Source organism: Paramacrobiotus metropolitanus, unplaced genomic scaffold (genome assembly GCF_019649055.1).
Source record: "Paramacrobiotus metropolitanus isolate TYO unplaced genomic scaffold, Prichtersi_v1.0 Parri_scaffold0000044, whole genome shotgun sequence".
NCBI classification, from domain to species: domain Eukaryota; kingdom Metazoa; phylum Tardigrada; class Eutardigrada; order Parachela; family Macrobiotidae; genus Paramacrobiotus; species Paramacrobiotus metropolitanus.
The window spans coordinates 1,042,344-1,055,097 of record NW_026570264.1 but is presented as its reverse complement, the minus strand read 5'-3'; the positions used below and the strand labels follow the sequence as shown (position 1 = coordinate 1,055,097).

At 43.2% G+C, this 12,754-nt stretch overlaps 1 protein-coding gene across 2 annotated transcripts; it reads right to left on the bottom strand.

The window, feature by feature from the left end:
- Positions 1-763: 763 nt before the first annotated feature.
- LOC129591142 (uncharacterized) lies at positions 764-12,120 on the bottom strand. Of its 2 annotated transcripts, XM_055486679.1 has the most exons (3): positions 11,743-12,120; positions 10,919-11,017; positions 764-1,074 (listed from the first exon to the last, which is right to left on the bottom strand). In XM_055486679.1, the coding sequence occupies exons 1-3, from the start codon at positions 11,864-11,866 to the stop codon at positions 881-883; spliced, it is 417 nt and encodes a 138-aa protein (XP_055342654.1). In that variant the 5' UTR covers positions 11,867-12,120; the 3' UTR covers positions 764-880. The 2 variants fall into 2 exon arrangements, 1 of the variants encoding a protein (XP_055342654.1); XR_008690818.1 differs by lacking the exons at positions 10,919-11,017; positions 11,743-12,120 and adding an exon at positions 1,879-2,018.
- Positions 12,121-12,754: the final 634 nt, after the last annotated feature.

Here is a 12,754-nt window from a genome sequence, read left to right as displayed (position 1 = left end):
CATTAGCGGTTAGATTTTCGGACATCAGTGAATGTAATGGCATTTGTTTTGTACTTGTTACATCAGCAGGGCGAAATCCGAGGGAAACCGAGAAACGGCTGAAAAAGGCGCCGATGGGGGAATCGAACCCCGGCTACGTCGTTAGATCCGCGTAAGCAGTACCATCGCACCACGGCGCAATACGTTGAAATCATTTGAAAGATTTTGTCGCTGTACGTGAACCGCTTCTCTCCTCACAATACTGTCTTACTGTTTTTGTATTTATTACCCGATCTTCTCGAAACTTTGCTATAAAAGACACATGGCTATGAAGTCGAAAGAATCCATAGCATTTTTTTCCGATTTTAAAATGAATTTCAAAAATTTTATATGTCTTTTATAGCAAAGTTTCAAGAAGATCGGGTAATAACCAGACTTTTGGTACTCAACAATGCATTTAAACTTTTCGCCCATTTTAGTACGCCATATCTCGGCAACCAGATGTTGCCCGCGCAAAGGCTTTTCAAAACAATGCATACAAATAATTTAGCTTTAGATTCAGTTTAGAATGACATAATGTATTAAAAAATGTGATTCGGGGTGCGCGAAAGCGAAAGTTTTAGTGTATGTATCCCAATTTTTGACGCTATGTACCGGGCCGTTGCCCTTAAGGTACCATCGTGTAGCATCTTTTAGGACGAAATATATGAATTTGTTGATCCAAAACAACAAGTGTTTATCAGCGTCATTGAAAAACACGCCCAGTCTCAAAACATTATAGAAGAATTTGTCAGCGTCGTCCATTGCGGTCTCAGAATTTCGATCTTGGACCAAATTAGCTGTCGACGAGGTTCGAACGCCGGACACACGAAAAGGCCTGTGCTCCTCCGTATCCACCGTCTCACAGCAGGAGCATAGTCGCTTGTCGTGCGCAGTTCCATCCCATCGTCCAGTTTCTGTCCGAAAATGATGACCCGAAGTAACCAGGGTAAACAGAGCCTTCAGGAGGTATGGAGGAATGGGAAGTCGAGTCATAGTGAATAGTCTTGTTTGATACACCTGTGTGAGTCCGAACCTCGTACGCCAAGGCATGTACTAATAAATTAGTAATAATTATTATTACAGTACAGATAAAACAGTTATACGAGTGTAGTATGCAGATACCTGCATCATTGCAAATTGGTTTTAGCTTTATCGACTATGAACTAATATTTACAATTGTAATCTTTAATTCTTTAATCTTTAATTCCGTCTAATCCTTAATTGATACAATTAAAGACTAAACGGTCGCGAGTTCCCATAACGAACATTCCGTGCGCATGCGGCGCAGTGAACAGTGCGACAGCCGTATATTTGAACGTAATCGTACAGTGCACTACGCCACTTGCGCAAGGAATGCTCGCTCGGTATTGGAGCGCGTGACCGTTTGGTCTTAAATTGTACGTACTCGTATCTTGGAAAGAAGAAAAATGAACGTGAAAAGGTACAACACGGTCAGAGTTTTTACTCCTAAGCACTGCAAATAATTAGGGGTTGAACGAATTTTAACTTTTTTGTTGAATCCTCATCCTTTTTCCTGAATGGCTTGGTAACAAGGAAGTGCGTTGTAGCCGTATATGTAAGTACAGACTACAGATAAGGAATTTAGTGGTCAAGCTCACTAAATGCGGCGAATTATGCTGCATGCGGTTGTTCTGGCGCACAGAAGCTGACCTCGGCAAAATCGACATATCCCTAAACTCAAGGTTGGTTTGAAAGTCTGAATGTGAAATGTAAAAACACCTGAGACGATTAATAGTCAAGGAAACGCGTTATTCCACAGATGGCATGTGCACGAATGCCTTTTAAAAAATCTGGTGCTCATTTTTGACGTTTGAGTGTACTTTCAGTCGGATTCACCTTAGCCTGCATCAACCTCGGACGTATCCGCGACGGGCAACAACAAAGAGAGGGTCAGCATGAGCAAACACTTCGGAGGCAGCCTGGTAGCCACATCGTTTTTGACGTGATCGATGTTTTTGGGCTTTTTTTTCTTCCATCTACACCAACAGTAATGCCGCACCGTTTTAACTGTCATCATTTGAAAGCGTTTTCAAGCTTTTTGTCGAACATTTTACCCATTTACACTCACAGTTCATAACACAGCGGAAAAAATGTCCAGATCCCAACGCATTTCTTTCGTAAATCGCCCTCCGTCAAAGAATCAAGCCAGGTTAGCATGGCTCTGATTTTGCTATTGGGAAGTGTGGGACACCCCTCTTCCAGCGCTGATTGAAAGGCTGCCGGCTACGTGCATGTTGTGGACTCCGTAAACGTATACTTCCAATAAGGAAATGCAAAAACGACCGGCTCCTTATAACATGCTAATGAGCGAAAGGACCGGGTGTTGCGGAGTCGATGGTCCTCAGGACACTTGTACGATATCGACGTAAAACACATTGACAGCCTGCTATTAAAGCAGCAGTTCTTCAGCTACAGGTGGCGCAGCACAGTGGCATAATCGGCCTCCGGCTGAAACGTGGTTTGGAATGTAGCAAAATCATCTTTCGTTCGCAACATAGGCCAGTATACCCAGGATAGATTAGGGAATTCTATAAACTCGTGAAACTTTAGGACGGAATTGTCAGCGATGATCAACCAATCGAGTTTCACGCGCAGAAACGGTAGAATAATGTTCGCCAGATGGTGCAAACATTTCTCCCAGTTACCGATGAGGTAAATGATTTTGGTGTTGGCTGTTACTGTGCTGCACAGTTTGTACATTATGGTTGCACGGTCGCCGATAAAGTTAGACCACTGCTGTCGTGAGAACAGTATCAGAATATCGAGGATATCCATAGCATGACGTAGTAAGATCAGGCACTGTTGTATAATTTCGGAGGATAATATAGTAATTTGCGCATAGGCGCATCAGGGACTTACTTACACCGAATTCAGCGTGCATTTACATACAAAGTATGCAAAACCGCGCCCGTTTTCACGGCTTGCGTGTATGTTTGTCCGGGTTAACCCGGACAACGTGCGCAGAACAGCCAGGACGCACATACATTAATAGACGCTGCACTCACATTTTATGTTCCATGCAACATAACATTTCTTTACAACGAATATTGCTCTAACTTCATACCCGCGATCACAAGAGCGCCAAAAAGGCTTATTATAACTACAATAAGTTAGAAATATACGGTAACATAATACGGTTAAGTAATTGTATTTCTGGGTAGCCAGATCAATGCGGGAACCCGCTCTGCTACAGTATAGTGTAGTAAGCACATTTACTGCCATAAAATGCAAGCCAGAATTAAAACTAACTAAAATAAATCATGCCCATTTATATTTTATCCCATCAATATGAAATGAAATATTTATCCGACTTACTGTGCAAGGCTGTCTAGTAATAATAGTGGCAGTCGGGTGTTAAAGCGGAACAAGAACTGAAGTACAGAAGGCAGTCACCATCAGCTGCAGCTGGATAGCCAGCAAGCAGGATTCCCTGCGATACGGCGCCAACAAACTGTGCCGCGAATATTAAAAATTATCAAAGAAAGCCAAACAGATATTAAGCACATTTGGCCTTCTTTGCGAATTGTAATACGCAGTCGACAATCATCAAAGCTCAGGTTAAAAAAGTCCCAAAGATGAGAACCCATTTGGCTAAACAGTACTGTAAAGTTAAATTGACAATTTTTCTCTGGAATCCCAGAAATGCAGGCTTCCCTGCACTGTGGACATAACTATAAGGGTGTCAAACATTTACCACTATAAATCTCCATTTTATTAACAAAACTGAAACTTAAAGTTTAAAAAAAATAAAAATAAGAACTTGGAAAAAATCAGCAGAACGCGTTGTTTTACTGTGTTAACTCCACAAACAGCGGAAAGTATGGAGAAAAACCACGTGATTTCGAATTTTGCTATTGGTGGTGGGCAGCCTCGATCTAACTCAAAATGTTGACCAGCCAATCAAAATCGCAGAAAACCGAAGTTTGTAAGTAACTGGGCGTCGCTTAGACCCGTTACAAGGTACGCCTATCTGTGTAACGGCTTTCGTCAACGCCCCGCGACAGACTTCGAGCGAAAATGGATTTACATCGAAGCCCAGCCAATCATGCCTCTTTCGAGCTTCGATGTAAGTATGTAAAGGTTGAAATTCGATGTAAGTATGTCGCGATTGGTGTTGGCGCAATTGGTATAATAAGCGACGGAACCATTTACACGTCCTGAAGACAAAAATATCTGGATTGCCTACAACTGTGACCGGCAAAAATGTTCCCCCTGTCCCCCCGGACATTTTTGCCGTGTCCCCCATGCCACCATCTCCAAAACCGTACCTCTTTGGCCAGAATGGTGACATGAGGGACCTACAACGGAAAGCTGATTTTCAGGTCAATCGGTGACCTTTAAAAAGCTGCCACCAGCGTTACCACAGCGCTACCAGTCTAAAACAGGTGAGGGGCACTGGTTACCGTAGGGATATTATTGCCATAACAAACTTCCAGGTCTGCGGCATGGGGGACATCATTGCCGGAACAAAATTATTGGTGTCCGGCATGGGGGACATCATTGCCGGAATGAAATTACTGGTGTCCGGCATGGGGGACATTATTGCCGGAATGAAATTATTGGTGTCCGGCATGGGGGACATTATTGCCGGAATGAAATTATTGGTGTCCGGCATGGGGGACATTATTGCCGGAATGAAATTATTGGTGTCCGGCATGGGAGACATTATTGCCGGAATGAAATTATTGGTGTCCGGCATGGGGGACATTATTGCCGGAATGAAATTATTGGTTGTCCGGCATGGGGACATTATTGCCGGAATGAAATTACTGGTGTCCGGCATGGGGACATTATTGCCGGAATGAAATTATTGGTTGTCCGGCATGGGGACATTATTGCCGGAATCAAATTACTGGTGTCCGGCATGGGGACATTACTGCCGAAATGAAATTATTGGTGTCCGGCATGGGAGACATTATTGCCGGAATGAAATTATTGGTGTCCGGCATGGGGGACATTATTGCCGGAATCAAATTACTGGTGTCCGGCATGGGGGACATTATTGCCGCAATGAATTTAGTGGTGTCCGGCATGGGGGACATTATTGCCGGAATGAATTTAGTGGTGTCCGGCATGGGGGATATTATTGCCGGAATGAAATTACTGGTGTCCGGCATGGGGGACATTATTGCCGGAATAAAATTATTGGTGTCCGGCATGGGGGACATTATTGCCGGAATGAAATTATTGGTGTCCGGCATGGGAGACATTATTGCCGGAATGAAATTATTGGTGTCCGGCATGGGGGACATTATTGCCGGAATGAAATTATTGGTTGTCCGGCATGGGGGACATTATTGCCGGAATGAAATTATTGGTGTCCGGCATGGGGGACATTATTGCCGGAATGAAATTATTGGTTGTCCGGCATGGGGGACATTATTGCCGGAATCAAATTACTGGTGTCCGGCATGGGGGACATTATTGCCTAAATGAAATTATTGGTGTCCGGCATGGGAGACATTATTGCCGGAATGAAATTATTGGTGTCCGGCATGGGGGACATTATTGCCGGAATCAAATTACTGGTGTCCGGCATGGGGGACATTATTGCCGCAATGAATTTAGTGGTGTCCGGCATGGGGGACATTATTGCCGGAATGAATTTAGTGGTGTCCGGCATGGGGGATATTATTGCCGGAATGAAATTACTGGTGTCCGGCATGGGGGACATTATTGCCGGAATAAAATTATTGGTGTCCGGCATGGGAGACATTATTGCCGGAATGAAATTATTGGTGTCCGGCATGGGAGACATTATTGCCGGAATGAAATTATTGGTGTCCGGCATGGGGGACATTATTGCCGGAATGAAATTATTGGTTGTCCGGCATGGGGGACATTATTGCCGGAATGAAATTATTGGTGTCCGGCATGGGGGACATTATTGCCGGAATCAAATTATTGGTTGTCCGGCATGGGGGACATTATTGCCTAAATGAAATTATTGGTGTCCGGCATGGGAGACATTATTGCCGGAATGAAATTATTGGTGTCCGGCATGGGAGACATTATTGCCGGAATGAAATTATTGGTGTCCGGCATGGGGGACATTATTGCCGCAATGAATTTAGTGGTGTCCGGCATGGGGGACATTATTGCCGGAATGAATTTAGTGGTGTCCGGCATGGGAGACATTATTGCCGGAATGAAATTATTGGTGTCCGGCATGGGGGACATTATTGCCGGAATGAAATTATTGGTTGTCCGGCATGGGGGACATTATTGCCGGAATCAAATTACTAGTGTCCGGCATGGGGGACATTATTGCCGGAATGAAATTATTGGTGTCCGGCATGGGGGACATTATTGCCGGAATGAAATTATTGGTTGTCCGGCATGGGTGACATTATTGCCGGAATGAAGTTAGTGGTGTCCGGCATGGGGGACATTTTTGCCGGAACGTTATTGCCTTCTCACTGTTTTATTATGGAAGTAGAGAAAAAAAATCGTGAAATTTTATAACTTTTGCTGCATGACTGTGGACCGGCTGCGGCTTTATTGTATTCAAATTTTTCGTAAATCTGAAAAGTTCTTCAGAAACCTTTGATATGTTGGCCGTATATTGGTCCACCCAAAAACGAACTAAAACGACAGCAGGGGTGAAGTGTATTTAATGTTACATTGGTCAACACTCAACTATAACATTATTTTAATCTGGGAAATTCTGTAATAATTAAGGTGTCTGCAGCCGTATGTTTCGCTTCAGACTATCTGTAGCCTATAATTTACTTTTAAGTGAATTCACTTATAAGTAACTTCGTTTGCCTATAGGCATGCGAACTTAATACAGCGCTTTCTTGCAACCATAGCAGCTCTTTAACGGTTTCTGTTGTTCTTCTTGCTTCGTATATGGATGAAACTTGATTGCGAATCGAATCCAGCATCGTAAAAACTGGATGCTTTGTTTAGTCAGTAAGGAATGCCGCCGCATTTAACTGGATGAAGAATTGGTGGCTTCTGGTGTATTCATTAACGTCAATGACATAATACTTTGTATTAGTCAACATTCATGGAAATGATAGTGGTACTCGCACTGTTACTGCTACTGGTAGCGAGAACGGTTGCTGATTCTGGTGCTGGTTAAGATAGTGGAGCCGTCTATGGTACTGGTAGTGGTTTCAACTATTGTACTGACATGCCAGTTGTGTTATCGACACTCGCCATGATAAGAAAAGTACAGCTTTGCTACCGTTATAATTTAAAAAAATCTTTACGGTACATACAGATACTGTAGCCGCCGGCACGTTGCAACGTCGACTGGCCTGGTCGCTTTCTTCTTCCTGCTATGCACGCACTGCGCTGAGCGCGTTGTAGCGTTTAAGTATCCGTACATATCCCTCTGAGATACAACTCGTACGCGACGCTGCCGTAATAAATTGCTCGATTTAGATTATATTTCGCGTGCTGACCTTTGCCGGCTTAGTTTGATAAAATGCTGTGCAATTTATGACATATTCGTTTCACCTGTCTTCAAAAATTACTGAACTGCAAGGCGACTACAATGAAAAGTACAGTAGTTAGTTGATCGTAATGCGTCAAGTGCATTTCTTGCAGACTCTTGTCCATGCAGCAAAACGTGTGCTCAGCACAAATGAAAAATTGTTGCTTCAAAATTCCAAATGCTCCCCCCTTTTAATTACTCTATTTACACAAAAGTAAGAGTATTTATACAGCCGTTAATTGCTGCTTGTTGCTAAAAAATTTCCCATACTCTCCTCTTTCATTTTTTATACTGCTGTTGTTTAATTCTTATGTTAAAAAACATTTTTTTCCACGACTGATTTTCAAAATCATGAAATCATTTATGGCTCCAGTTTGTAATCCCAAAGTTTTTGCTCCCTTCAAAACTGGATATTACAAGGTCGAAATTTCTCGGACCCTCTTGGGTTTGCTTGTAAATAAAACGACAGCTAAACCACTCTTGTTTCTTTTGAAAAATTTTACTTTAAACGAACGCACCATATCCACTTCGAAAAAATAGTTTTCAAACAGTGATTAAGGCAGTGGTTTAATAATTTTGTTTAGAGCCATTTCAGGTTTTACGTTAACGTTAAAGACTTCACTAGCAATTCATATTTTTTTTCGAAAGGTATTCTGTTTCAGAGACCACACAAAATTCTCCGTTATTTTTAATGCTAGTGCCTTCTGTGCACGACTCGCTGCTGTTCTACGTACGTGGTGTGCCATAAAAATACAATGGCATTCTGCCAACTTGCCGCGGGGGGGGTGCTCAGGCTGCATGTAAAATGCTATGCCGATTACTCACAATCTATTTCATAAAGACCTACCCAGTAGTGTCAAAAAGTACGGATACTTGTAGCCATATAAGAGTGCTGTGCTGGTTACGAAATATTCCGCGGTATGTTCATTGATAGTTCAACGTTAAATTTTGCTTCATTATTTTTACACCACACGCAACCGATAGTGTGCGTCCGTCGGTCATTGCCATCTGACTCTAAGTGGGCACAGTGGCTGTTTAAACTCACGACTTGGGGCAACCGCGTATCCTATTTTTTTACCGGTTAGGCGGTACCCATTTTATCACTGCTATATTTATTGCTAAAATGGTTTCAAACACTGCAACGGTGAAATCTCTCCATGAAATGCAGTACAAAGGCTGGAAGTACGGAAAAAGTCGCACCTGCGCGATGCGGCAAGCACAATACCGGCAAAGACGGGTTGTGTCCTGGCTAGTGGCTTAGTAGTAGTGCAGTTATACTATTTATGTCGGGTGCCTAAACGTACTACAATGTTACGTAGATGAAATGCCGTGCAGCAATAAGTGACCCTTAATGTAGCAACAAGATGCTCATCACACATTCAGTCAGAGAGCAGCGCGCGCGTTTCAAATAGATATTCTTGTTTATTTACTGCTTCGTGACAGTATACACTATGTTTGGTCTTTAGGTTTGTGTAATACAGGTTTTATGATTTTCAAATATTTTTATGTTTATGCGGCAACCTAGCAAAGCTTTGTGTTTATGCTCGTGCGGTGAAGCCATATGAAAAGATACACCTAACCAGATTCTACGGCCGTTCGCTATTGCCGATCGCTTTTAAGTGCAGGTTGCAGATAGATCGTAGTGAGGGAAAAAATTGCATTTTTTGCCCAGAAAAATTGAAAAATTTCAATGCCTTTTTGGACCAGTGTCAAAACGCCGCCAGAAATTTCTGCCGATCAAACTTTGGTATGGAAAAGAAGCGGCAAGTTTGCAAAAAAGTGTAAAGTCGACTCGACTCTGCAGTGTGTAAAAATACTACTGAACATTACAACTGCTCGCACATTGGCAACTTGGTACTAACCCTTGTTTGGAAATCTAAATTACGTTCGATTACCGCAGTTTTTCTAATTTCAAAGTATCTCTAACATTGTACTGGTACAAAGGTCTGTTAAACCGGTAAAGTTTAATTTCACTATTGTTAATAATTAATGATTCATAGATAGACGAAGATTTTCTCCGTTATAATCGTCTGTGTATGTGAGTGTTGCCCACAAAACATTCGGACGTTATAGGTTGTACCAATATCATAAATGAACGCAGAAATTGTTACCGCTACCAGTAGTATTACAAGGGACTAAATAATTTAATAAGCAAGAAGCCGTTGCCTATCTTGAAAACCTCGTCTCAGTACTCAGTGGTACTAAGTTTAACACTGTACAGCAATAAGCTGGGGACTTTTCAGGAGCCAGAAATTATTATCAACTCTGCATCTCGGAACGTTTCCACGAAGAAGCAGCAAATATAAAAACTTTGACACGGCAAACATTATGTGAACATTAAATGATTACAGTCAAATTACAGACTGTACGCTAACGCAAGTTTCTGGCGCAATACAAACGTTCGTAGTAGGCTGCAGGAAATTACCACCATAAAAATTAAATCTTTTCGACATTATTGCGCATTTGCCATATATTGCGCATTTGCCATATACCAAGAAAGTCATTGCGGCAATAATGTACCCCATGCCGGACACCACTAACTTCATTCCGGCAATAATGTCCCCCATGGCGGACACCAAAAATTTGATTCCGGCAATAATGCCCCCCATGCCGGACACCAGTAATTTCATTCCGGCAATAATGTCCCCATGCCGGACACCAATAATTTGATTCCGGCAATAATGTCCCCCATGCCGGACACTAATAATTTCATTCCGGCAATAATGTCTCCCATGCCGGACACCAGTAATTTCATTCCGGCAATAATGTCCCCCATGCCGGACACCAGTAATTTCATTCCTGCAATAATGTCCCCCATGCCGGACAACCAATAATTTCATTCCGGCAATAATGTCCCCATGCCGGACACCAATAATTTCATTCCGGCAATAATGTCCCCCATGCCGGACACCACTAAATTCGTTCCGGCAATAATGTCCCCCATGCCGGATACTAGTAATTTCGTTCCGGCAATAATGTCCCTTCGGTGACTGATGTCCTCAGCTGTTTTGGACTGGTAACGCTGTGGTAACGCTGGTGGCAGTTTTTCAAAGGTCATCGATCGCCCTGAAAATCAGCTTTCCGTTGTAGGTCCCCCACGTCACCATTCTGACCATAGGGTTACCGTTTTGGAGATGGTGGCAGGGGGGACACGGCAAAAATGTCCGGGGGGACAGGGGGGACATTTTTGCCGGTCACATACGACGCGCATTGCCGATACGGCGACATCGTAGCAAAAAATGAGTATGCTGACTACAGCAATACACCGTTTCACAGAGGAACGACTTTTTGTGTGACCTCCTGAACGGCTTTGTTCTGCAGCTATAAAAAAGCACAGGCATCGGAACTACTGTGAACTTTCGTCGCCACTCTCATATTTGCTAGAAAAACGCTTAGGAAATTCCCTTAAAGGAAATTGGGCGAATACCGCACCTGCGAATCTGATGTTGATCAAAAACATATAGGAGAATACAGCCAGATGCAGCTCCGCAAAAAGGTCACTAAACCGCAATTCATTGGGGTCGTCCAGATCTACAAATAGCAAGTACATACCTGTACATCACTACATTGCACTGGAGAATGTTTAGCAAATTTACAGTCACAGGCATGTACCCTGTACAGCTATACAGATTTCGCTCGACATCATAATAAAATTACGATGTCGAGACGCTTGGGACATTTGGATTGGCTTTCTCGGAGCCAATCCGTTTCTTCGGCCGCAAGATTCGTGTAATTTCAGCCTTTTTGAGACAAAGTTTAAGTTTAGCTGTAGTCAGAAGGAATGCAGCGACTGTTTTGGGTACATTTAACGCGCGTCCTAAACTCACGAAAGACGCTAATGATTTTGGATGTTTTTTCAGTTTTTAAAATTCGGAACTTTTATTAGTGTAAACCCGCGCAGGCGTATTATTATGTGTAATGGCAGATGCCGATAAAAGGTTCACTTAATTTCGCTGTCAACATACATCGCTACAAATTTGTGGGCGCAACGCCCCGGTTATTGAGATATGGCGAATTAGACTGGGCCAAAAAGTCGAACGTATAGCCAGGGTTTTATGAAAACTTTCAGCAACTTTGTTGAAAAAGGCACAACAAAACTACAATGAAGACGATTCTGAACGAATCAATAAAACTAGATTTTCAAATTAATTTGACAATCTTGATTTCTAGTTTCGGAACGGTAGAGAATCTTTTATGACAACCTGCAAGGTTTCGTGTCACGGCAATCTACAGAGTAAAGTACATTGGTTACTTACGTTCCATGCCCACAATAACGCTCAGAAGTTTGTCCACCATTCTGCCCGCAATCTTCAGGGTACCCGTCGTTAGTGAAGCTAGGAACCGCTGAATGGCGTAGACCGCATACTCCGAATACGCCATTCCTCGGGTCCCTGGGTGCGACTTTTCGCGACTAACACGGCAACACACTCATCCACAATCCCGAGAAACATTATCTGCCTCATTGCACCACATCTCGTCAGGAACTGACTCCGGAGGTGTGGCATGTCCTTGATGCGTTGCAGTACATTCGCAATATCCGGGATTTTCTTTTGGAACTTGCGCAAAGAGATTAGCACCCGGCGAAAGGACTCCCTGGTAACGGGGGGCCCCAGTGGTCCCGCCCGACGTACACGTTTCAGACACGCATTATTCCCGTCCCACACGCGGTACTTTTTGACCGTGTCATTCGGCAAGATCACCTCGACATTCAAGAGCTTCAAATTCTCGTAGCAAAAGAGTTCAGCGGAGAGTGCGGGATGCCATGATTCCGGTTGGTCCTCGTCAGTACTGACCAGGACATCTATTCCTTTGACGATTTCATTAACCTGGATGCTGTAACTGGAATGTTGACCTGATAAGCCCACCCTGCGCAGCTTTCTCATGGGGACAAGTCGCAGCTGCTGCATGGAACCCATTCGCACCCAACAGTGGTCATTTTCCACTCCACAGACATAGCCACAGTATATGGTCCTGTTATCGCCTCCAGTGTCGTCCACAACGTCGACAATAAATCGACTGTAAACATCCGTTGCCAACGGAGTTGTGTGTATTCGCGCATACAAAAATCCTCCATGATAAATACCGATTTTGCCCGGAAAATTTGGTTGGTTTTTTAAATCGTTTACATCATATGACAAGCATAATCCTCCTGGAATCAGATGTACAACATCGTATTTCCACTGCCTCTGGCTTTACAGCTTGACCTGCATGCTGTGCTATTCGGTGCACTGTTCGAACGTTACCATAATATACACTGTAGACTGCGAT

Bases quoted from the DNA above. Each gene is read 5' to 3' on its own strand.
- LOC129591142 (XM_055486679.1), bottom strand. From the start codon at position 11,866: ATGGCGTATTCGGAGTATGCGGTCTACGCCATTCAGCGGTTCCTAGCT. The intron at 11,018-11,742 runs GTAAGTAACCAA...TGCTATTTGTAG, and splicing joins CGTTATTGTGGGCATGGAAC to ATCTGGACGACCCCAATGAA. The intron at 1,075-10,918 runs GTGCGGTATTCG...CTAATTTATTAG, and splicing joins GATCAACATCAGATTCGCAG to TACATGCCTTGGCGTACGAG.